This window comes from Toxorhynchites rutilus, chromosome 2, assembly GCF_029784135.1.
Source record: "Toxorhynchites rutilus septentrionalis strain SRP chromosome 2, ASM2978413v1, whole genome shotgun sequence".
NCBI classification, from domain to species: Eukaryota; Metazoa; Arthropoda; class Insecta; order Diptera; family Culicidae; genus Toxorhynchites; species Toxorhynchites rutilus.
In genome coordinates this window covers 67926804-67954395 of record NC_073745.1, presented here as the reverse complement: position 1 = coordinate 67954395, position 27592 = coordinate 67926804, and the positions used below count along the sequence as shown (strand labels likewise).

Genomic DNA, 27592 nt, shown 5'->3' with positions numbered 1-27592 from the left:
CCATGTTGATCGGTGGCAATGTAATTCTCGCAGGAGTCGAAAAATAAGTCGCTCAATAACATTTCGATAAAACCTTGAAACAGACACAAAGCGAAATCATTACACTGTAGTTCTCAACGTTCTGTCAATCTCCTTTTTTAAACACAGGAAACATGATCGACGTCTTCCAACTTGTGAGAAAGCAGCGTTGTCTTAATTGCCTTCAATCTCTTGAAGAGTGCAGTGAGTGGACAAATCAACTTCTCGCAGTATTTTTTGAGAATGTAGGTTGGAATGCCATCGGGACTAGATACTGAACACTTCAGTTTGTTTATGGCAGATTTTCCGGTGAGACCTGTTGCTGCAGAATTTTTTACATTTTTACATTTTGCTGCAGAAACATCTCCGCAGGCAACCCATTGTTATCTTTCTGTTTTAATTCACAAATTTCCTAAACTTTCAAGGGTGTTTGCGTAAATCTTCCCGAGTCCATATGCAGTAGCGTTCGTATAAATAGCGATTGTACGTTCGATAATTGTTACTAGCCCGTGCGAAAGATTACACATTGGGAATGGCAGTAGTGACGAAAAGCCTTCGATCTCAGACGTTTCAAACGTCTCAGGTAAGCATTTCCCCAGAGTGGTTTGGGGGACGGTCTGCGCAATGGGATAAAATCAACCATGGAACTTTTGAGCAAGCCTGTAAAGCAATCAACTGCATCGTTGTTATCATCTGTGGAGTCTAGGAAATGTCAATCAGTTTGGCGTAGGGCCTCTAGTAATCCTTCAGAATTGGCTCGATGATAGTCCAGTCCAGATTCGTCCGAAATATTCACAAGTGCGATGGACTGTGAGAGACTGATTGTTACCTCCAAAGCAGGATGGTCGGCATCAAGAATGGAAAGCGGTTCTGCAGCTTCTACAAGATGGCATCGAGAGAGCGTATATTCATTCACCAGAGCAAAATCCAGACTTCGTACGTTTTGATTAGTAATAAAGTCGATTTTAAACAAACCATGCAAGCTGAAACCGTCTAGTAGCGAAGCACAAGCGACAGAAATCCTTGATTGCAGGGCATCGACGGAAGGACGATCGTTTATTATAGTGTTCTAAACAAGTCCCGACTGAAAGACGTCATCTATTTTCGTGCGCATTCCCCGACCACTCTGGTAATAAACTGTTAATTCGCCGGAAACGATCAGCGGTGATGGTGACGATGCAGGTTTGATGATTGGTGCAGCAGAAACGATGAAAACATCAGGGGTCGGTACGATTTCTACCTCATCGTCGATATAAGCAGCACTGTTAATGGGTTCGGTACCAGGAAGCGAAGAAACGGTACTGTAGTCGTACTTGCCTGAGGTGGGAGAATCTAGCCCCAGCTCCGGACACAGGAACGGAATGACTTGGATGGTAAGAAAAGTCGGCGGAGCGACGACAGCGGTCCTCGACTGTGCCGGGTGGCGCGAGAGCTTCCATTATGCTGTATTTATGTATTCCGTTGGGAGTAACCATAGACGACCGGATGAACGATGACTATATGACATTGTCATTCTTGGTGACGAGATGTAACTGGAAACGTAACGAGTACCAGGCACGAATTTGATTTTCGAAGGGTGGTACTCGCCTGTGCTAATTAGCTGGAAGACCCCATGTCAATGCCAACTCTCTAATTTTTGGGATGAACTTCGTCACAGCAATATTATCCACAATCCCGAGATTAGCTATGACCATGACAGATACCGATTCTACGATAACGTCTATAAAATAAATATAGCCAGAATCTCCGATCGGCATGTAGGCATAAATAGGCACTGAAACAATATTTGTTATCGGCTTTTCGCTTCCTACTTGACAACTCTCAACACGCATAGCAGGTTCGATCTCACGAGGTCGTTCTACAGCGTTTTTCTGTGTTATTCAAGCGCTGGCCACCGTACGCTTGTAGCGGGTGAAAACTGGTCTACGGGCTTAGAGTGCATTTGTTTTATTCTGGTGTGTAGCTCAGAGATCGCAGTCGTAAGCTTGCGAAGAGGAGATGTTTCATCGGCCTGACGCGAGATAACACAAAAATGCGAGTTTTCGAATAGCTCTGCGCATTGGTCACACATCCAGAAAAGATTGTTACTGTTGGATGTAAAGTACGACTGCAACGCACGAGATGATACACCAGAGCATGCATTCATATGAAAAGATACACCGCAATAGCAGACGACGTAATAAAGGGTGTGTCACATCAAATTGCATCACGGAAAAAACGCTGTAGAAATTCGCCCAGTAGACCGATCCTTTTGAAAATCTTAGACAGTAAAATAAAAACTATTAAACAATTTTTGGTATTTTCTTTTTATTCATACTTCGAGCCCAAGCCCGTATGCTCGCACCTTCCTCTTTACCCCGTCCATAAGGTTCTGTACAACGTCAGGTTGTAGTTTTTTTTAACAGAAATCCATTTTCTCTTGAAGTCCGCCTCTGATTTGACAACTTTTGTGTTCTTCCGGAGGGCCTGCTTCGGCGAAGCTCCGGCGCGTTGGGCGGGTTCATTTCCTTTGGCACGAAGGTGACCCCGTTGGCTTCGTACCACTCCAACACGTCCTTTGAATAGTGGCACGAAGCGAGATCCGGCCAGAAGATGGTCGGGCCCTCGTGCTGCTTCAATAGTGGTAGTAAGCGCTTCTGTAGGCACTCCTTAAGGTAAACCTGCCCTTTTACCGTGCCGGTCATCATGAAGGGGGCGCTCCGCTTTCCGCAAGAGCAGATCGCTTGCCACACCATGTACTTTTTGGCAAACTTGGATAGTTTCTGCTTGCGAATCTCCTCCGGAACGCTGAATTTCTCCTCTGCGGAGAAGAACAACAGGTCCGGCAGCTGACGAAAGTCCGCTTTGACGTAGGTTTCGTCGTCCATTACCAGGCAATGCGGCTTCGTCAGCATTTCGGTGTACAGCTTCCGGGATAGTTAAGTAGTCGGTTGAATTGAAGTATATAGTGTAGAATATAAGAACTATCTTCATTTAAAAGACTGATCATTTGAACTTTATTGTTGTGTTTAGGCGCGAAACATTAAAAAAACAGAAATGCCAGTGTTTCATAACTATAGAACCAGATGGAAAAACTCTCACTCCTTTACAAAATGAACGTCAATTTAACACAAATTACGATAAGTTTCTAATTCGTTGGTCATCCTTAGTTTTCAGTCAGTTCAAATAACCCATTCGGGGTGGTTATGACCATGCTGCGCCATGTTGTAGTGTGTATCTCATTCTACGCAGAGGATACTGCTCATTTAAGCTCTTCGAATCACTCATACTGCTTGTAAGCTATTCTACTATTCGTACGATCACTCCTCATAAGTTCTTGATAGAGTTTTAATCTGGTAAACAAGCTGACCAGTCCAGAATCTGAAGTCCCTATTCAATAAACCATGCCTTGACTCTCCGGATGTTATGAAATGATGCCAGATAACCCAATTATCACGGTGTTTTTGATGCAAAAACAGAAGTAAATGATTCACAAGTACTTCATGGCACTTCTGACTGTACATTGGTGTTGATGAAAAGCTATCTGAACCAGGCCGTTTCGAAAATATTTTCCTCAAAACATCAAATTGCCGCCTGCAAAGTTACGAGTTGAAAAATTACATTACACGTTCCGTAAGTTCTTCCAGTATGAAGACATTCTATTCAAGTTAGATTTCTTTTTATCTGAGAAGTTCTCCTGAAGTAGTGAAACCCATGGCATTAGCATCCACAGTATTTTATGGAACGGCAGCTTTGGAGATGAGATTTTTATGGTTTGGGGAGAATTTTCTTAAAAAGGCCTGGTTTAGGTAGCTTACCATCAACACGAATGAACAGTCAGAAGTGCAAAGAAGTAATTCAGAATGTTGTTACATCAAAAACAATGTGATAATTGGAAGGTCATGGTATGGTTTAATGAATAGGGGCCAGCTTGTTCACAAGATCAAAACACAATTATGAACTTATGAGGAGTGATCGTACGAATAGTAGATGCAGCTTACAAGCAGTATGAGTGACCCGAAGAGCTTATACGAACAGTATCCTTTGCGTAGAAGTTCTACGGTAGAACGAGATACACACTACATCATGGCGCAGCTTGGTCAAAACCACCCAGAATGGATTATTTGAATTGATTGAGAACTAGAGATGTCCTATGAATTAGAAACTTATTGTAATTCATGGGAAATTGACGTTAATTTTGTAAAGGAGTGAGAGTTTTTCCCATCTGGCTCTATAGTTATGAAACACTGGAATTTTGGTTTTTTGAATGTTTCGCGCCTGAACACAACAATAAAGTTCAAATGGCCACTCTTTTAAATGACGATAGTTGTGATATCCTACACTATACTACTTCAATTCAACCGACTTCTTACATATCTCTGGGAACTCAAATGAGTGGTTCTATAGTGGTGAAACGCAGTGTATATGCAGTGTATATCCTTTGAACAATGAGAAGAGCCAAAAAGAACTGAGAATGAATATTGTTGATCGTGTAAAACTTGAAAATCAGTTCTCAATATTTTTGAATGATTTGTAGTTACTGACGATGTTGACGCTACTTTAGATTCTCTTACTACAACCTATAATAACCTGTTAATAAGCTGTACCAGAACCTTGACTAAACTTGTCAAAATAAAGAGGGCTCAATGCCCATGGATGACGTATAGACTTTTGAAGTTGATACAAATCAAGAATAATAATCTCGAAAAGGTGAAAAACAGTCCTAATGATGTACGCGCCAACTTATGTATCCAAAAAGCAACACATATGAATAAACAATGTAAAAAGGAGTACTATGAAACTATTCTCAGTGGTTCTAATCATTCCAATGTATGAACTTATGAGGAGTGATCGTACGAATAGTAGATGCAGCTTACAAGCAGTATGAGTGACCCGAAGAGCTTATACGAACAGTATCCTTTGCGTAGAAGTTCTACGGTAGAACGAGATACACACTACATCATGGCGCAGCTTGGTCAAAACCACCCAGAATGGATTATTTGAATTGATTGAGAACTAGAGATGTCCTATGAATTAGAAACTTATTGTAATTCATGGGAAATTGACGTTAATTTTGTAAAGGAGTGAGAGTTTTTCCCATCTGGCTCTATAGTTATGAAACACTGGAATTTTGGTTTTTTGAATGTTTCGCGCCTGAACACAACAATAAAGTTCAAATGGCCACTCTTTTAAATGACGATAGTTGTGATATCCTACACTATACTACTTCAATTCAACCGACTTCTTACATATCTCTGGGAACTCAAATGAGTGGTTCTATAGTGGTGAAACGCAGTGTATATGCAGTGTATATCCTTTGAACAATGAGAAGAGCCAAAAAGAACTGAGAATGAATATTGTTGATCGTGTAAAACTTGAAAATCAGTTCTCAATATTTTTGAATGATTTGTAGTTACTGACGATGTTGACGCTACTTTAGATTCTCTTACTACAACCTATAATAACCTGTTAATAAGCTGTACCAGAACCTTGACTAAACTTGTCAAAATAAAGAGGGCTCAATGCCCATGGATGACGTATAGACTTTTGAAGTTGATACAAATCAAGAATAATAATCTCGAAAAGGTGAAAAACAGTCCTAATGATGTACGCGCCAACTTATGTATCCAAAAAGCAACACATATGAATAAACAATGTAAAAAGGAGTACTATGAAACTATTCTCAGTGGTTCTAATCATTCCAATGTATGGAAAAGGTTAAACGTAATCTTTGGTCGCTCTAAGCCTGGTGAGCAAATTGAACTAAAAGTTGATGATAGAACCGATAATTCAAATTATGAAATTGCAGAAGTGTTTAATACTTATTTCTCTAGTATTGGTAACAATTTGGCTAGTAAATTAACACTGAAAAATTTCGACTATCTAAAACAAGTAAAAAGTGTTAGAAGCTCAATCTTTCTGAGACCTACTAGCGTGAACGAAGTTCGCATCTTGGTAAGTCAGCTTGATGTTAAGAAAAGCAAAGGTTATGACAACTTTCCAGCAGGATTGATGAAAGCTAACATAGGTCGGGTCTCTGAAATCATTTCCGAGATCTTCAATCGAATAATCCTAACTGGAATTTATCCGAATATTCTGAAAATCACCAAAGTTTCACCTGCGTTCAAATCTGGAGACAATAGTGATCCTTCGAACTATCGACCAATTTCAACATTGTCTGTTCTCAATAAAATCTTGGAAAAACTGTTGACCTGTAGACCAACTTCTTGTGTGCCAACAGTGTTATATACAAACATCAGTATGGTTTCCGTGAACGTTGTGGAACAATGACCGTTATTACAGAGCTCGTCGATGAACTGATCCGCGAAATTGATCAAAAAAGGATCGTAAGAGGCTTATTTATAGATCTCAAGAAAGCTTTCGACACTCTTAACCACGAGACTCTACTGAAAAAACTTGATCGATATGGGGTAAGAGGAGTTGCCGCCGATCTGATAAAAAGTTACCTGTCCGATCGAAAACAATTCGTTATAATCAACGGTGTTCCTCAAGGAAGCAACATAGGTCCTCTACTCTTCTTGTTTTTTATTAATGATCTTGGCAATTTAACGCTTCACGGAATACCAAGACTTTTGGCAGACGATTCGGCGTTATTCTATCCGCGTTCTGATATTCAAACCATTGTAGCGGACATGGGATCAGATCTAGCGAAACTCATAGAATATTTCAGCGGCAATCATTTAACCATGAATCATACTAAAACAAAGTATATGGTCTTCCACTCGCCGTGAAAAAAAAATCGAGGTCGTTCTACAGCGTTTTTCTGTGTTATTCAAGCGCTGGCCACCGTACGCTTGTAGCGGGTGAAAACTGGTCTACGGGCTTAGAGTGCATTTGTTTTATTCTGGTGTGTAGCTCAGAGATCGCAGTCGTAAGCTTGCGAAGAGGAGATGTTTCATCGGCCTGACGCGAGATAACACAAAAATGCGAGTTTTCGAATAGCTCTGCGCATTGGTCACACATCCAGAAAAGATTGTTACTGTTGGATGTAAAGTACGACTGCAACGCACGAGATGATACACCAGAGCATGCATTCATCTGAAAAGATACACCGCAATAGCAGACGACGTAATAAAGGGTGTGTCACATCAAATTGCATCACGGAAAAAACGCTGTAGAAATTCGCCCAGTAGACCGATCCTTTTGAAAATCTTAGACAGTAAAATAAAAACTATTAAACAACTTTTGGTATTTTCTTTTTATTCATACTTCGAGCCCAAGCCCGTATGCTCGCACCTTCCTCTTTACCCCGTCCATAAGGTTCTGTACAACGTCAGGTTGTAGTTTTTTTTGAACAGAAATCCATTTTCTCTTGAAGTCCGCCTCTGATTTGACAACTTTTGTGTTCTTCCGGAGGGCCTGCTTCGGCGAAGCTCCGGCGCGTTGGGCGGGTTCATTTCCTTTGGCACGAAGGTGACCAATTTAACGCTTCACGGAATACCAAGACTTTTGGCAGACGATTCGGCGTTATTCTATCCGCGTTCTGATATTCAAACCATTGTAGCGGACATGGGATCAGATCTAGCGAAACTCATAGAATATTTCAGCGGCAATCATTTAACCATGAATCATACTAAAACAAAGTATATGGTCTTCCACTCGCCGTGAAAAAAAAATCCTCTACACCGTGATCCATGTGTGGGAATCCTGTCGATTGAAAAAGTCTCCTCTGTCAAATATTTAGGATTGTATCTAGATTCTGCCCTTTTCTGGGATACTCACATTAAACTGGTCTCGAGTAAAGTTGCAAGTTTATGTGGCATCATGAGAAGAGTACACTGTTTCATACCAAAAAAGCATTGTTAAAGTTTTATTTCACATGCATCCATTCCATTCTCTAATACTTAATTGTAGTCTGGGGTCATGCTGTCAAATCAAAATTAAAAAAAAAATAATCAAACGCTGCAAAACAGATGTGTGAAAGTAGTTTTCAACCTTCCTCACTTATATTCGACAGTTGCGCTTTACACCACAATACAAAATAGAATTATTCCAATTTCAGGCCTGTGTGATATCCAAAGTATTATGTTTATTTACAACACTTTACATACCAGCTATTTTCACCATAATATCACATTCCCTACTCGAATGAACCTTTTGAATACGAGGAATTCAAATGACCTAATGAGAAGCAGAGCTTATATGAAATTGGGTCTTACACGCATAAAGAGTTACGGTCCATTGAAGTTCAACATGCTTCCCAATGACCTGAAAGCAATTAGCAATAAACATATTTTTAAAAGTAAGCTGAAACAGTATATGACCACTAACATAAATCAATCTATTCTGTAAATGTGCCGACCACTTTATATATATGTAGACTTTGGCTAGTACATTTTCTTCACTTTTCTTTTTCCCAGCATGTTCTATAATATGGTGGATCCCTTCAAAGGAACTCCAAAGTTCCACTGGTATCTCACATATTTTGTTTTCTTTGTTTATAGATGTATTCTCCGCTATTTCTTCTTTTGTTTGTTGTACAGGGAAACTTCGATATAACGTACCCTCGATATAACGTCACTCGATATAACGTACATTTTACCTCGATATAACGTACACATTATCAAAGTCCAAAGGAATAATTTTTTGAATATTCTTTTTCTGAAAAAACAATGAATTATATGTATCTTGATACTGAAGCTTGTGTTGTACCTTCAACCAATCCCGAAATACAACTGTTTTGTGATTCCGGAATCTAAATGAATTAAACTTCAATCAACAGAACGAAGGGAAACATCATGAGAAAATTTGGCTTCGTCCTCTTATAGAATTTATTCATCAACCTTACTCAAACAGCAACACAATAAGGTAATATAAGCCACGTTTCAGAGTTCTTTATTATGCTTCGATATAACGTACAATTCGATACAACGTATAATTTTGAAAGTAAAATGTACGTTATATCGAAGTTACCCTGTATGTTAGCAAGAGTCCACTACCAGGGGGCTCTCTATACAAGCTTTCTGGTGTGGAGGTTAGTGGAAGGTATTAAAAAAAATTGCAGCGATGCGCTTTTGGGTAGGCAACACTAAACACGTGCAAGCCGGTTGAATGCAAGTAGACAGTGCAGCGTGCAATTGAAGGAGCTTTTTAAGTGCTTCACCATTAGCCCGGTAGATGACGCTTCGAAAGAAATAATCTGGAGATCAGTACGGCTTTGTTGTTTTGCGTGAAAAATCCACAAAACCCGACCGAAAAAAAAATCGATACACAAACGAACAGATTCCACAGCAGAACACTAATTAACAATGATAACACTTTTTAGAGAAGGTGGGAGGAGCGTCGTACCATCATACAAACATTTCTAGCCCCCTAAAACCTCCACATGCCACATTTTGTTCCATTTGCTTGATTAGTTCTCGAGTTATGCAGAAATTTGTGTTTCATTTGTATGGCAGCCACACCGCCACTCCCCTCCCCTTAGAGAGGGGGAGAGGTCTTCCTAACCGGGGCTCTGCGCAGTCAAGCAGTTGGCTTAAGCGCCACTCCCGTAAGGGAGGCCAACCGCCGTGTTTTTTTGGTTGCCCGGCCAATGAGAATCGAACTCCGAGGGCGGGTTTATCTTTCTTCCCCCAAAACCCGGTTTGTTTCTCAATTTGAGCTGCGCTGTACAGTGAACCCGAACACCGCTTGTCCAGAGGACAAGATTAAAGCCCGAGAGTGCGTGGGCCGATCCCCAGACCACAAATTTCAGCAAATTTTCCTCACTGGACCAATTAGCGAGAATATTGTCCACAACGAAGCTCGCTTCGGAGCGTAGGAGTGGATGTTCAACTGACTGTAACAAAAAGGAGTCTCTTTGCAGACTCAAGACCTTTACAACTACAAAAAAATCAGTTGCCGGTACTTAGGCCACACCGCTAGCCAGTAAAGAACTCAGACTATAAAATATTCAACTAAACATTTATTACGGGAAAACAGCGTGACGACAAAAAAAAACTAATTCAACTCATTTACACATAACAGAAAAATTTAATCTAACTCCAGACTCGAACATCAAATCATTGGATTTGCAGACATAGCAATCAGCTCGCTACACTAAAGGCACATTTAAATAGATTTGGTAATGGCGGTTGACTTTCTAGTCATACTGCTATGGCTTCTTCATTCACTCACATTCAATGGCTATTGTGTGTGTACTTTTGTGTGGTGTTGCTTCCGTTCTTGCGCTCTATAGCGCACCTCTCATTTATTAGCATGTTGTGTATTATTTCCCTACATGCGCATGTTAAATGGAAAATAAAAATGGGTACTCACTACCATGGGTACGTACCATGGTACGGCGGCGAAGAGCGATGAACTTCCGCTGATGACGAGCCGCCGGGAGCGCGAGAATTTTGCTGGGGCCCTCGTGTTGACGGAGAGGGCCAATTCCAACGTAGCCGTGGGGTCAGAAGTGGTGCCACCTAGAAACAACACATAAAAAGCCCACACACAAGCCATTTACCATAAAGCCACATTTTGCAAAAAAAGCCAATGCTTACCTCCATTTGAATTTACGCACTTTACGCACTGGAGGAGTAAATTTAAAATTTAAAATTGAGCTAACTGCGCTCACTAAAGAAACAAAAGAAAAAGAACAAACAAAGAAAAAAAACACAAATGAGCTACACTAACTATGGCGTGGAAAGTACCAACTATTCGCGATTTCACAAACGGAACTGCACACTGCTGCCTCTTCCACGGGCCAAGTTGAAATGGAAGAATATTTCTTCGAAGTCCTCAGATCAGCGCAATGATCAAAAGGACCGGAACTACGCAATTATTAACGATATTAATAATACGTAGTCTTACCCTCAACCCCCTTGCCTACATCTGTCCTCTTTTCAAACATTTTCGGGCGATTATCTTTAATCTCCCGAGCGCAGCTTAAATCGAGTCGCTCGCCGGATTCCGAATTCAAATACCAAGAAAACCCGCCAAAACCTCTCCCGGTTAAGGAAACGTGAATTTCTTAGAAAAAACTCACACGAGTGTCTAAGACATATTCTGAGACGTATCTTGGCTAAATTGAGCCGTCGAGTTACATCTGGTACTCAATTATAGCTAGCAGTGAAATCGGAAAGGGGAAAAGCATTCGCTTTGCAGTTCATCCGAAACATACACATATGAAAAGACACTCAGATTCTACACACGGGAGTTGTGTTGAAACTGACGTTTATACTCATAGAAACGAGGGGCTCAACAATACTAAAATCAGTGCAGCGCTACAATCATAAGAACTTTCCCCGGCCCTAAAAACCCCTATATACAAATGTCCATGCATCAGACAGAAAGACAGAACTCCATTTTTTCAAATTCGAAATTTTTTCAAGTGCGAACAACGTAAGATCACGTCTTTCGGCAATTTATTAGGGGTACAATAAATCTTAACACATTCGTCGTCCCGTCACCCAGATAAGGGTGACACTTTCCTCGTTCAAATTGAATAGGATTTTCAAGAGGAATTCAATCAAGAATTCAATTCAAGAATAGGCACCTAAATGTAACTATAGGGTATGTTGAAAAATAATAAAATCATAACCATATAAATATAATGTTTATACTATACGTTTTATCAATTTATAGTACGGATTTTTAGTGGCGAATGAACTGCAAAGTTTAAAGCCTCTTAAAAACAAAGAAGAAGAAGAAGTAGTACGGATGGTTTTTACTGCAGTTTTTGCGAAACCCGTATAATATGACTTTGGCATGTGCTATTTTTGAATTCGTCTTCAAATAGAATAAAATTTTACTAGATCATGTTAAAGTTGTCTACAAACTAAGTTTTATCTTCATTTAATAATTCATCCGCAAGTTGAGTCCCGCGAGGAACTCAAAAACGGTGCATTGGGCGACGAACGTGTTAAGAAAGGCGATTCATTCCCGCTCGATGCTCGCCGGCAAACAATGTTCACAAAACAATTTCTCAAACGGGAAGTAGGTGTTGTGAGGAAGGGCAGACCGAGCGCAACATTTATGTAGACTGATTGGAAGCGACAAATATGTTGGTTATTAGAAACGGTAAACAAATTATATTACTCACAAAGGGGGGAAAGTGTGAGAATTAGTGACAAGCAATGTGTTATGTATAGGGCGAACACGAGAAAGCGGAGAATAAATTTGGCACCACTTTTGTGTGATTGCTTCTTTTACTGAATATTTGACTTTGCTACATATTCATCGTGACTGAGATAAAATTTTAAGCAGGTACCCATATTTATAGATTTTTGTTATTTCAATAATTTGTCGTTGTTGTCGTCTTGAATTATAGAGTTCTAAAACTTCTTCAGTTCATTCGACTCATAGAATAGTTCGCTTTCAGGACATATAACTCGTAGACATTTTATCTTTCGAATGGAGTGATAATCATGTCATTACAACCAGTCGCCAAAGAAGTATTGAGGCACAAGACCTTGTGCTTCCAACGTAACGCTCTCGTTTTCGAATTACCCCAAATATTCATGCATCCATTTATTGAGAATTGATTCAAATGCATCGTCAAACAAATTTTCACTTAACCAACGATAGTCCTGCGTCAACCTTGCAGTTAAACCAGAAATATAACCCACTTTCTGCCAGACTTATCTCACTTCTTAACTAGGCGAACCTAGCCAGAATTTTCACCTGCCCCCGGGCTTCTGAATGCCAAAGGGGGACTAGGCTCTGCGGAATGCACGTATCTGCATGCTCGTGCTGTTTTAGTCCTGACCGAGGAATTGTCGGACAATCGCGCAGGTGCTAAGGATGACCGACTTTTGGATGCCGGCCAATTCCTTCTCGATGTTCAACACCTTTAGCGCTTCCAGAAATGTCTTCGGGATAATTCCAGTTCCAGAGAGAACGACTGGAACAATTCTTGGGACCTCCCTTAGCCCCCACAGTTCCTTGAGCTCCACGGCCAATGGTCGGTACTTGCAGATTTTGCGACCGTGGGTCTCCTCCAGATTCTGGTTCAGTGGAATAGCGACATCGATGATGGTGACTTTGCGGTCGCTCTTGTCGTAAACCATTATATCTGGGCGGTTGTGGTGGATCGAGAGGTCGGTCAGAACAGTGCGATCCCAGTACAGCTTGAAACGGTCATTTTCCAGGACAGGTGCAGGCAGGTACCGGTAGTTTGGTACGTTGTCTTCCAGTAGAGCACATTGGAGCGCCAGTTGTCGATGAACAATACGGGCCACGTTGTTGTGGCGCTCGGTGTAGGCTGCGTTGGCCAAAACGGGACAGCCTCCCATAATGTGCTCTATGTTTTCACCTGGTTGATGGCACATCCGGCAAATGTCATCAACGTCTTGATGCCAGACGTACCGCCTGCAGTTTCTCGTCGGCATTATCCTGTCCTGGATGGCTATCATGTCGGCTTCTACTACTGAAGAGAGTTCACCACGCGTTAGCCACAGATTAGATGCGGCCTTGTCGACGTGTGGCCGGTCCAGTTGATGGGGGTGGGCACCATGCACTGCCTTCTGCTTCCAAGCTGTAATCTTCTCCTCCACTGTCTGCAGATTGCAGTTGAGTTGGTACTCCGCTTGCGCCAAGTGCAGAGCGCTGTATCCTCTGTCGGCGACGCAGACAGCCCGGTATAGCGCGTTTTGGTTGGCACGTTCTGCGAAGTACTCGCGCAGTTGTCGTACCTGGGCAACACACAGTGCAGAAATGTCGACGATTCCAAGTCCCCCTTCTTTGCGTGGTAGTGAAACTCTCTCCAGTGCCGATTGAGGATGGTGCATTCCGGCCTCTTTGAATGCTTTCCTCATCCTCCTCTCAAGGTCCTCTAGGTCAGTTTTGCTCCATTTGACTACACCAAAACTAAAGGTCAGCAGGGGAACCGCGAATGTGTTGATCGCGCGTACCTTGTTCCCCGCGTTGAGGAAAGTCCTCAGGACACAGTTCACTCGACTCAAGAACTTGTCTCGCAGCTCCGTCTTGATGTCGGAGTGGCGAATCCCGGTGAGCTGTCGGAATCCAAGATATTTATAGGATTCGCCACGAACCATGTCTCTTATAAACTCGCCGTCATAGACCTCGTAGCCTCCGGATTCGGTAAGTTGTCCTTTCAGCAGGTGGACACAGCGACACTTGTCGAGGCCGAACTCCATACAGATCTCCCTGCTTATGTCTTCGACAACCCGAATAGCTACACCTAGACGCTGACGTGAATCAGCGTAGACCTTGAGATCGTCCATGTAAAAGGTATGGGTCACTTCTTCGTGGGCGCCGTCGCCATACCTTATTTTATAGCCATGACCGTTTCTATTGAGCGTCCTACTGAGGGGGTTCAGTGCCAGACAAAACCAAAGCGGGCTGAAAGAGTCGCCTTGGAATATCCCCCTCTTTATCTGCAGCGTTCTAGACTGCAACACATTTTCCCCATCACTAAGGTGCAGAGACGTGCTCCACTGCCTCATCGCATGCATCGCATGCTGTTTTTTTAAATTTTTTTTTCTTTCTAAAAAAATTTTTTTTTTCAAAAACGTAGATTAACGTATTGATGTTTACAAAACAACTGACAAGGGCTTTTTTCTGAAAGAACCAAAATATGGTTTTCCCCAAAAAAAACTCTTCACTTTGGTCATTTAGTCCATTGACAAAAATGAAAGGATTAAATTGGTGAGCGCTTCTTCTCGTATATCAAAGTAACTCAAAGTGGTTGATGCTCTGTTGCTTGGGAAAGGACTATAATCCTAGTCCTTCCTCAAGTGGCGAACAAAATTGACTTCCGTTAGATGTAAAATTCCAGACCAGACACACAGGTAAGGGTGACAGACATTGAAGCGCACCATCTTCCCTCTGCTCGGCTGTATTTTTATTCGCGTTTCATGCTGCCACCAGGACCCAATCGAAATAATGCTAATCTCCCTCTCCCTAGATGAGACAGCGACCGACATATGGTCGCCAACTGCGCTGTGTCTTACACACTATTCCCTTCTTTTCCCGCTGCTTTGCGTGACTCGAGTCTCTCGGAGGGAATACGACAAGGGAAAATTGTTGAAAGCAGTACATTCCAATGGAAAACTCACCTCCATCACCAGGTACACGTTGTGATCCTTTTCGGTGCAGGCCAGCAGTGTGACGACATTCTCGTGCTGCAGTGCACTCAGCTCCCGCAGAATCTTTATCTCCTTCCCCAACAGGCTCTGGGATTTGGCGAGGCTTTTCTTCGTGATGCTTTTAATCGCAACCGGGAAACCTTTCTGCTTGGGAGGAGAAAAAACGAGAAGGGGAAGAGAAAAAAAAGGAAAAAGAAAATATGAATATGATATAGTCTCTTCAACTCAATCTCAAACAGCTTATAGTGTCGTCGTGTTGTGGTGTTATGTTGTACAAAATGAAAAACCGGTTCCCATGTCTCATGTAAAACGAGCACGAGCGAGCAGTAGTGAAAAAATATAAAAAGTTAAAAAAAAAGAAAGAGAAAAATCAATACGCAGAGGACGGAATTGCCATTTATTATTATTCTTTCGCAGCTGGGTTGATGGTGTACCGCCGCCATAGCAGTCACTTCCGGCCTTTTTTTTTGAACATTTTTTTGCCCTTTGAGGTACACTTTTGCTATGTATGGGAAATATTTCTACTATTTTCTTTGAGCAAAGTGGAAAACATTAAATGTTGAAAGGTCACGGATTTTCGGAGCCAATGGCTCGAGTGCCATGGTGCTGCTGTGGTGGTAAAAGTAATAAAGGACTGTGCAGAAATAGCCGAGCGATGGATCCTTTCAACCAGAAGTGATTGCTTGCGGGGGGAAAAGGCTTCTGAAGCGTTTTCAGATCAAAGTTATGTTATGGTAAATCCAGATTTTATTGCGTTTGCTTCGTCTTTGCGATTAAAGTGAGCAAGATATACGTTGTGTTAACAGAAAAGTTTCTGCACATGAATGCTGGAACTAGAACTTCAAAATCAATCAAAGATTTATTCGTTCAAAGTATGCTCTGGTGAACATAGCGAATGAAATAACATAACGTAGTTGCACCTACGAATCCTATCAATTTCTGTATGTTTTCATGACATTTCCATATGCATGTTATATTTTGAAAAATTTATCACTCTTTGTGATGGTTTAAGTATTATTTCTGCGAACGATATAACTCTGGAAGAGTGACCACCAACAAATCTATTTTTTTTAATTTTTTTTCTTCGGCTCAAGAGGATGAAGAACCATCATCTAGCAGTACATTTTTGAACATAAGTCTAAATAGATTATAACTACATAAATTGTTAATCTATGTCTAATTAGCCTATACTTACAGAACAACATTTCATAAAAAAATATAATTTATTCCTCTGTTGTCTCGTCGGTATTATCCTTGTCTGGGCCAGCGCTTGTGGTGGGTCGTAACAATTACTCCGCCAGATGATGTACCATCGGTATTCTTTGGTAGTGAGTACCTTTTGGTTATGTTTATAGCTCCTGTAGTGATCTGATTTCAACGGGTACTAAGTTCTGTCAACAGAATGTTTGAATGTTATAAAATTACTTTGATTCTCTTCTTCAGATGAAATTCAGTTAGGGAAATAAATCCTTTATTTGTACTTAATCTTCAAAACTTTATTTAGCATAGTTTAAACGATTCGATTTTGGTCCAATAACGCATGCATTTTAAAAAAGGACTAATTTCGCCAGGCGATAAAAAAACACGATATATAATTCAGTGGAACAAATTTTCCTGAAATCCTACGCTTATTGGGACACAAATGCATCGACGCCGTAATTAGTTGATTTGCAGCAGCCTTGGCGAAAACTGCGAAACAACTACGTCCGATACATTTCGCATACTGCCAGTTTTCTCCCAGAGTGCGAAGAGGTTGGACATCGTGAGACACTTCGTGTTCATCGGATATAGCCGATCCGGCATTTACAACATCCTCATTCTTCAGGAAGGAGGAACGGAAGCCTGGCTCTGATCGTCCAACAGTACTGCGCAACCGTAAAATGCAGCAGAAGCTGTAGAGGGAGAGGTAGCAAGGTAGCTTCATCGTCTTGCGCCTAGGGCTGAAAGGTCGGGATAACCGATCAAACTTTGAACAAGTACATGACTAAAATGGACATTTCGGCGGCGCGTGACCAAGTGAGCAACCTGTTCAATGAACAATGGTGTGATCGTGGAGGCGATCTGGCGTAGTGGTAACATCCATACTTCTCACGCAGAGATCACGAGTTCAATTCTCACTCCCGACATTCTTCCAAAAATGGAAGTAAAAGTGACGAACCAGCCGAAATGTGTTGAAAATCACTATAATAGAGAAAAAAAACAATGGTGTGTTCTACCGTTTCCATCGGCTTCGTTCATCAGAAAACTTTGAATCTCAAATATACCATTTTTACGCAAGGCATTAGTAGTAGAGATCGCTTCATACATAGCTGACTGCGTTTGCTCTGTCACACTTGAAGATGCAGAACAGTATTTGAATGACGGCGGGTTCAGATGAAAGGTTTGAACCAGGTAGTTATTTATGTTTTTTTTCGTACTATTGTGTTGCGTGCGGGCTGAGTGGTGTATCCATTAGATTGAATTCTCCAAGGTGAAGAAGTTTCACCCAAACAGAAAAGAAAATAAGAACACTGGGGATAATATGGAAATTACAAAATAAATTGAAATTTTTTCTGAGTGTGTCTACCTGTTCTATGCCACGAAAGATCTGAAAAACATGTTGACATTTATATTTTCATCGATCATGGCTAAGGTCCTGTACCGTAAGACTGCCCGGCAGGACGTCGAACTTTTTTAAAAGGCTTAATAAATGTAGTATTCAAGGAAAATTTGGTCCACTGAATTATCTTCTGTAGTTTATTTTTCATCGTCATCCGAAATTAGCCCATTTTTAAATGTATACTTGGCACGTTCGACTACTTATAAGTGTGTGAGTGGATAAGTATAAATATTGAATTATAATTGATACATAGAAATATATTGGGTGTACAAATAAGTCCCAATCGTTTGCCATTTCAAACATACACATCGGACAACACTGAACACAATTTTGTTATAAAGACAAGGGTTGAGGCTACAAGAATCAGTGCGTATTGAATCTTCAAAATCAAAACAAAATATTTCCATCATTCCAAACATGGAAAACTTCGTTCCAACAAAGGCGTTTTTGCGAGGAATTCTTTTGCATTACTGCAAACAAAAGAAGACAGCAGCTGAGACACATCGGATTCTTGTGGGAAGTTACGGCAAGCATGCTCTGTCGGAACCAACATGCAGAGCTTGGTTTCACCGATTCGAAAGTGGTAAATTTGACTTCAAAGATGAGGAGCACCCTGTTGCACCAAAAAAATTCGAAGATGAGGAATTGGAGAAGCTACTTGATGAAGATCCATGCCAGACACAAGAAGAACTTGCAGAAATGTTGGGACTAACACAACAAGCAATTTCATATCGTTTCAGCATGGAATCCATATGCTACCAGAAAGATGAGAGAAGGTTGTAGATAGCGATGGACAGTACTTTGAATAATCTGTGACTTCTCTTCTTTTTATAATGAAACGTTGAAGTTTTCAAAAAACACTGGAAACTTATTTGTGTTCCCAATACATTTTTTTATCTGGCTGGTGGCATTGAAAAGGTTCAATGACTGGCTTTGTAGAAGCAACTGGAGATGGTTGATACATGATTAATTCTTGCAAAATACACGGAATTTGTGTTCTTATTGTCAGCACATATCTCTCTTCCTAGACATTTACTTCCGCTACAGACAATTTTATATTTGTTCCTACACCAACATTATATGAGGGGCTTAGAATGAAAGGGGTGTAAGTGATTTGATCGATTTCTCTACATCGACTCTCTCTCTTTTGGTCATAACTAAGCTGCAAATACCTCCTCAGCTGTATTTGACAATGTGGAAGATAGGTCAGAACCTCATCTATCGGATTCTGTAGCAAACTTAAATTGGAACGTCTCTGCAGTTGAGTTATTAACTAAATAAAAAGTTGATGAAGAGAAATCGATCAAGTCACTTACACCCCTTGCATTCTAAGCCCCTCATATAATATATCTTTCTCAACGTCTAAAATCAACAACCCTTAAGTGCGATCCGATACACGAAACCTAATCTACCCAAACCTGCGAGAGAGAGAGAGAGAGAGAGAAAGAGAAAGAAAGAGAGAAACAGAGAAACAGAGAAAGAGAGAAAGAGAGAGAGAGAAAGAAGTGAAAGAGAAAGAGAGAGAGAGAGAGAGAAAGAGAGAGAAAGAGAAAGAGAGAAAGAGAAAGAGAGAGAGAAAGAGAGAGAGAGACAGAGAGAAAGAGAGGGAGAGAGAGAGAGAGAGCGCATAGCGCTTTCGCGAACGAACGAGAATATTATCCAGCCACGTCACAGTCACAGCTAAGTGAATTTCCATTCCATTCCATATTTGGTATTGAGAGGCTTTAAACTACTTCAGTTCATTCGCCTCTCGTCCTGAGAAGGAAAGAACTCTACTCCATACCCTTTGTTCACCTGTTTTGAGAAAGACACTTCATTGTCGCTCGACGCTCGTCGGAAAACCGTGTCCGCTTCCACAAACATCAAACGGCGATCTGTGAAATGAATTTCCGAGCGGGCACAAGCTTATATGGGGATTTGAGTGATTTCAATAGCCTGTTTCCAAAGCAATTTTGAAGCTATTGAAACTAGTTTTTGGATCAATAAGTAAGAAGTATAGAACGCGTAGACATTTTATCTTTCGAATGAAGTGTTTATCATACCATTTCGTTCAATTGTTTAGGAGCTATTAGCGCTCAAAATCTCGGTCTCCGGCGTAACGCTTTCGTTTTCGAAACTTTGATTTTACACCCCGGTATAGAAATGAAAGACGTAGTCCTACGTCAAAAAATCGAGATGATAGTAGATCTCGACATTTCATGCAATTTGAAAACATTTAGCATCATTTTGACGTAGAACTACGTCTTTCAGGAAGGGTGCCAAATCAGAAAATAGGTCACGTTTTTGTGAAATAAAGTTAACGTTAATAACTATTTTCACAGCGAACAAATTCTGGTGATTAGCACACCGATGGAATCGGAAATTCTCTAAAATTTGTTTGATATACTATACAGTACAATCCACTAATGCCTGAACAGGTTAAATTAATGAAAACTGGAAGCATTCTCATTTTCCAATACATTTGTTCTGCCGATTTGTGTGCATTCCCGAACAGAGCTGTCAATAACGAGCAACCCATACATTCGTTTCTGTCTGTTTTCAACATATTTGGTTTGAATAAGCCATCCGCGATTTGAAGCCACACCACTTCTCGTTTGGTGGTCATCGAAGCAACTTGGTTGCCGCAGTGTGTCGAGCGGGAGAGGATTGAAAACACAGATGCGAGTGAGCTAGCATAACACAACGAGCGGATATCATCCATGCCTAATGCTGATTTCACACACATACATACACAGCTCGATGCAAGGAGAGGAAGCCCTCTGTATCGAGGTGTGCTACGACAAAAAGAGCAGCATACGAGAATTTTTGTGCTAGTGCGGATATGAAGAGTATGCAGAATTTTGGAACATAGATATACACTGCGTTTATTTAGATAAACGTATATTTCATGAAAGTATGCTCTCAAATTCCAGCATTGTAACTTTACTGTTGCATGTTGTGGGGTTCGATCACATCTCAAGCGAAATAAAGGGGCAAAAGGGTTTATAGTTTGTGATCGATATCTGAGTGTCTGATGATGAGTGGAAGTCTGATGCGAGTTGAGCCAAATAAACGAGAAGTACTGATAGCTTCCGACTCTACTGAAATAATAAAAAATTAAATAGCCAAAAAGGCATTTCAAAAATTTCGATGCATTCTAAAGTAATATCCAAAGTGATAAACAAGTGAATAGAATAATATAATTCCATAGTTCTACGTCGAAAACTGCGGTCGTGTCCTAGATACAACTCATTACAATTTTTTTGTTGTATCTAGGACAGTTTTGTTGTATCTAGGACAGTCAAATTGCTTTCAAAACAGGCTATTGAAATCACCAATCGGTATATAAGCGAGCGCCGCTCGGAAATCCACTCAGTTCTAATTGAACAGCGATTGGAGCATGTTGTCGCTGTTGTGGTGAAGCTCTTCGTTTATCATGAAGGCGCGGATGAACGGTGTCACCAAGAGCCTGTTTGTGCACCTTAGGCCAGAAGGGAATCCATCAGGAGGAGAGTGATGCCACAAACGGTTCCCCGGGAAGATCTCGAAGCTGCCGCTACATACACACACACACATACACGCGCGGAATTCTTTCCGTTTGGATGCCATTCAGCATCGAGAAAGATCCGGAAAATTATCTGCCAGTTCATCTGGGAATTTAAAAATACATTCATGTGAAAGAGTTTATTTGAATGTTTTCTATCCATGTAACACTGTGACCAAATATGTTTCAATCAAGTGCTATTAACAGATGGTTATCGAATTAGCATTAACCACTGGTGGGCTTCCAGTATCGAGGAAAATGTGGAAATATTTAATCGTTGCTGGAAAATAATCTGCCAGTTCTCCTTGGAATTGAAAATTACATTCGAGCGAAAGAGTTTATTTTAATGTTTTCTATCCATAAAATATCCATATAATACATTTGGGTTTGTGAATTGTCAATCAAGTGCAGTTAGCAGGAAAGCTTCTGAAGATTATTCTTCAGAACAAGGTTTTTCGTATCCTATATTGGATGCATAAAACCTTGTGCCTCCAACGTAGCGCTCTCGTTTTCGAAGTCCCCCAAATATTCATTTATTCATTCATTCAAAATGGATTTAGATTCAACTTCAAACAAATGATCTCTAAATACGATAGTCCTACGTCACCCTTGCGGTTATACCATAGATATAACCCACTTCCTGTTTTTTGTTAAAAATAGACTCTCTAGAACTAGTTTTTTACGAAGCAAAACATATGGATTATAGCAAAGTTTTAGAAAGACTTAAAGAGTCAAACATTGCAGTAGTAGGGTAGATGAAGAAAAATGACATTTTCCTCGTTGGTCTTCCTATGCTCGGTCTGCTTCGGTAGTGATAATTAAGCCGTTTCACAACTATAAAACCACTCAATTTTTCTGAGTTTCCAGAGATATGTAAGAAGTCGGTTGAATCGAAGTATATAGTGTAGTAAATAATAACTATCTTCATTTAAAAGACTGGTCACTTGAACTTTATTGTTGTGTTCAGGCGCGAAACAATTAAAAAACTTAAATTTCAGTGTTTCATAACTATAGAACCAAATGGAAAAAATCTCACTCCTTTACAAATTTAACGTCAATTTCGCATGAATTACAATAAGTTTCTAATTCTTAGACCATCTTTAGTTCTCAATCAGTTCAAATAACCCATTCGGCGTGGTTTCAAGCTGCGCCATGTTGTAGTGTGTATCACGTTCTACGCAGAGGATACTGACCGTACAAGCTCTGCAAATCACTTATACTGCTCATCTACTTATACTTATCCTCATAGGTTCTTGATAGGGTTTTGATCTGGTAAACAAGTTGACCACTCCAGAATCTAAAGCCCGTATTCAATGAACCATGCTTTGACTATCCGGATGTTATGAATTGGTACCAAATTACTCAATTATCACGGTGTTTTTGATGCAAACCCCGAAGTAAAAGATTCTGACGTACTTCATTGCACTTCTTACTGTATATTGTGTAACCAAACGTTGGGTTACAATATGGAATTTGGTGGAAAGGCCAACCGTTGGTTTGGACCCTATTAATATTGTACAAAAAAAAAATGTGAAATATTTGTTTGTGTTGTATTGTCATATGAGAAAACAACAGTAGATGTCCACAATTTTTCGCATATGACAAAAAGAGAAATGTAGTATTGGGAGTCTGTGATTAACTGTCGTAGAAAAGATGACGTATGAGTCCAATTTTTGTAATAAACCAAATAAACAGTTAATCGCAGGCCACCAGATTGGGGTTTCACAAAGAATTATTTTTTTGTTAGTTTTTTTTTGTATTTGTTTATATAGTAGTAGGGAAGAATGATGTTTATTTATTTATTTATTTATTTATTTATTCAATTATTTATTTATTTATTCAATTATTTATTTATTTATACATTCATAGATATTTATTACAATCATATACAATTGCTTGTTTTGCTTGTTCAAAGATTTTTCATTTATTTATTTATATGCGGAAAGCAAGTGCTAGGTTTAACTGTCCAGGTAAAGCATACTACCTTAAATGTTTTTTTATTAGCCGTGACACTAACCGAAACCAGTAGTATTAAGTTGTGTTTATATTGTCGGAGTAGTCATCGTCTACTGTCATCGCATCGAAAGGGGAATGGCTCAGTGTATGAATTGGAAACGACCCTTAGTGGAAAAATACCAGGGAACCTGAATAGGGTCGAGAGCTTCAATAGGTTGAAAGAATTTAAAAAAAGACAAGCAAAGAATATGAAAAGGAAGAAAAAGCGTTGAGAGGAGAAAAGAGAGAGAATCCCGGGGGTCTTCGCGAAGATCTGGTCACGACGGACGCAGTTGTAATTACTGCGGTAATTTTATAAGTGATCCCGAAATAAAAAGTGTTCCACGTCCTCCGTGTGGGAACTAGCTACATAAAACAGCTAGTTCACAAGAAAGTACGTTTTGTTCCGGTAAAATATTTACCATGTGTGTTCACAAGTATGTGTAAGCCAGTGAGTGCACGACAAAAAGCCATCTCGGCCCTCTAGCCTTTCCGTGGCGCAAGTCATCGTCACATCCGGCCGTGCCACGTGAGAAACTGTTTGTCGTCGTATTTGGAGTGTCCTGTCCCGCCGAAGCCGTCCCGAACCATCAGTTCCAGCCCCAGAAGATCCCGGAAGTGCACCAATGCAGCGAACGGCCGCAACGAAACCGTTGAGCTCGAGCCAAATTGAAACCAAAAAAAAATTATAATAAAAAGAAACAGTACATGTAAAGAATTTATATAATAAGTTTATTTATTGTGTGGCCGTCCAAACTGCGAATTTATTTATTTTAGTGTTAGGGTTTTCCAATATAAATCTTGTCTCCGCCATCCGATAAAAGTGACTATGTAATCGTGCTTTTCCACCATTTTGTATCGTGTTCCGCGTCGTGAAAGTGTGTTTGAAGTTTTCCCCGAGATCCCTCAGCAAACGATCCAAGCTGCGTCGAAAGAACTAGCGAAACAAAGTAATAACTATCAATTGGTGTTGATGAAAAGCTATCTGAACCAGGCCGTTTTGAAAATATTTTCCTTAAACCATCAACCTTCCAGTATGAAGAAATTCTATTCAAGTTGGATTTCTTTCTATCAGAGAAGTTCTCCTGAAATAGGGAAACCCATGGGATTAGCTTCCACATTAGATTTTGGACCCACAGCTTTGGAGATGGCATTTTTATGGTTTGGGGAGAATATCCTCAAAAAAGCCTGGTTTAGGTAGCTTACCATCAACACAAATAAACAGTCGGAAGTGCAACGAAGTACTCCAAAATCATTTACTGCCGTTTTTACATAAAAAAAACAATGTGATAATTGGGTAATTTGGCATCAATTCATAGAAACCGGAATGTTATGGCATGATTTGATGAATAAGGGCTTCAGATTCTGGACTGGTCAGCTTGTTTACCAGATCAAAATCCTATCAAGATCTTATGAGGAGTGATCGTACGTATAGTAGATGCAGCTTACAAGCAGTATGAGTGATTTGAAGAGCTTATCCTCTGCGTAGAATGTGATACACACTACAACATGGCGCAGCTTGGTCGAAACCACACCGAATGGGTTATTTGAACTGATTGAGAACTAAAGATGGCCCAAGCATTAGAAACTTATTGTAATTTATGCGAAATTGACGTTAAATCTGTAAAGGAGTGAGATTTTTTCCAAAAAATGAGTGGTTCTATAGTTGTGAAACGCAGTGTAGGTCTACTACGGACTACGGATTATGGAAGGCTCTGAACAGATAAAAATTTTCGAAGAAAATCGAGCTGTAGAATATAAACCGCAAATTAGATTTACTGCGCTGGCCAGATCTTTCCCCGTATTTCAATCCCGGTGGGAAACTTTTGGGGGTTTTAGTTGGAAAGATCTACGCCGACAGATACTGTAGTCTGATACTGCAAATGAGCTCAAGACTGCGATATTGGAGGCACGGAAAAATATTGAAAAATCTATTCTCAATTCAGTCAACACAAATACAAATACAAATCTTCCTAGTAATTAATCGCATCGGTGAGGTGATTGAGTATTGAAATCTGAAAATTGGTGATTTTGATTCTTCTGCTTGATTTAAAAGTGTGAAATTCAAAATGATCAAAATGATCTAATTCAAGTTTCGAAAGACATTGATGTGCGATTCTTACGAACTGAATTGGTTTCGAATAAATTCTACTTTAAAATAATGTATCAAGCATTGACTCCAAACTATGTTACATGCGTTACTATGAATGATATTGAGAGTAATCTTATAGAACTTGGATAAAGTGTTAGTTTCACCTAGCACCCGAATTCTAGGTCAATGAACTATAACGACGGAAACCAGAAGGGACCAGCTAACGGGGGAACCAGCATATATGTAACCCAATTTTCCACGCCATGCTATGTCCGATCCCGAAGCATGTCAGTTTTGTTGATATTCTTGCGCTAGTTATACACGACAAAAATATCGCCAAACCGAAAAAAGCCCATTGAACAAACAACGATACTGTACCCGAGAGAGCGCCGCCTTTTGCACGATAACATCTGTTCTGGTCCACATGAAGCATTAGCGGCGCACATGCAACTAACACCGGGATTCCGACATAATCGCATGCCTCTCTATCTTCCGGCAGCCACCGCACCGGTCGGTCTAACATGTGATGGAAGCTCGGGCCGTGTGTGTGATTCATAATCTCACGTCAACCGTAGTGCCATTGTTACGTTGCGCGAAAAAAATTGCAGAGGCCAACACGACACGAGGCAGCCCGACGCAGTTCCCGAAAAAAAGAAAAACAAAATAAAATCCACCGATAACAAGAGCCCCACACACTCCGGTGATGATATTCTGTGCGAAAGACAAACATAAACGGAAGCAACACACGCACGCATACACCCAAACCATCGACGTAATTGTTATCATTTATGCGGAAGATGGTGCGCCCGACCAAACGTGTTCACTCTGACTCATTATCGCCGATCCTACAGCGTCGTGTCTATGGATGAAGATTATTGATTTTAGCTTGCTACTTGGCCTCACTTCGGCGGAGTACCGTTATCGCAAATCATGGTTGATGGTGGTGTTGGTGGGCCATTGTTTATTTTCGCACGACTTAGTGTCCAAGATAGACGCTAGTGAAATCACGTACCTTAGCGCTTAGACATCACAAAAAGGTTCGTGATTTTTTTTTTCAGAGGAGACCACAATCCGATGTCCTTGTGCGCACAACGGGTTGTTTGAACGCTCTTGTTTTCAGCGACAGCAGTGTCGTAGAGCAAGTAGAGTAAATCTCGGCCATACCATCCCCAAGGTTGACATCAACATGCGATCAACAAATCAACGCAAACATTTGGAGAAGCTACTCGAGATCAGCTAGGATTCCACACCTTCTATCTTCCGGATTACGATTATTTGTTTAATTGTTGACCAACGGAATATACAAATATTCCGTCTGAGATAACCCAAGGTAATAAACCTGCCAATATCGTATGTACGAATCAGTTCGTTTGCTGTTTATACAATTACTGACTCACATACTTTCCATGTTCAAGTTTTAACTTGTTAAAAGGTAAACTTTGGGTATACGGAAACGCTTCTGCTGCTTGTGTTTTCTTTTGTTGTCGAACATAAGGGTAAGGGTATAATAAACCCGTATGAACCCACACTGTCTGTTTCTTATCTTTGTGTGTTCGTTCGGAGCATATATTTATATTTATATATTTTTTGAAGTAGACAGTAAACAAAATATATGAGCTGAAAATAATGGATTGAATACCCATCTGAATCCAATTTGTCTGGCAGCTATTACCACATCAGGATTTGTTTTAGCAAATTGATCAACTCAAACGAACCTCAACTTGCTTGGGACATCTGGTCGAGTCGTTGCCTGATAGGACTTTTGACCGTATGAGCTTGAGCTTGGGTAGACTGTACAATTCGTAGTTGCTCTCCGTGATTGACCTGAACCAACCAAATTGCACAAAGAACACACAGAATGACGCTTGGGACTAGCAAATCATTCTCGTTGTACAATTTTCGGTGATTCGAGTCTTAAATGGCCAATAACGACGCCGGCCACGTCCGTACAGTCACCAGGGAAAGGGAAGGAATGTTAGTATGATATTCGCCGCCCGAAGGCCGGAAGGGTCGCCTCTATAGCGTGGTTCCCTAGCGTTTATCATGGAAAGGATAGTTGTTAGTGGGAATGGTTAAGAAAAAATCAGGATTCACTGCGGTAAGTGATGTGATTTTTCATTAAGTATATTGTAATTGTAATGTAATGTATGTAATTGTTGTCTACTATAGTTTGACAAAATAAAGAAATAAATAAAGAAATAAAGAAATTCTAAAAACGCGAACTCTCAACTATTTGGCGAAATGAGATTTGAAGAAAATATACATTCTTATTGGATTGATCATGCATTTCGTTATTCATCGTGCGCAGTACATAAATATTTTTCCTGACCTGA

The 27592-nt window shown here is 40.4% G+C and overlaps 1 protein-coding gene across 3 annotated transcripts in view; it reads right to left on the bottom strand.

Moving 5' to 3' along the window:
- LOC129764529 (serine/threonine-protein kinase ULK2) overlaps positions 1-27592 on the bottom strand; it is a 168480-nt gene that overhangs the window by 119782 nt on the left and 21106 nt on the right. For 2 of the 3 annotated variants that reach the window (XM_055763704.1, XM_055763706.1), the window contains exon 2: positions 15021-15197. In XM_055763704.1, the coding sequence (XP_055619679.1) occupies positions 15021-15197 (177 nt within the window). The remainder of the gene's footprint in view (positions 1-15020; positions 15198-27592) is intronic. The other variant, XM_055763705.1, reaches the window with a different exon arrangement.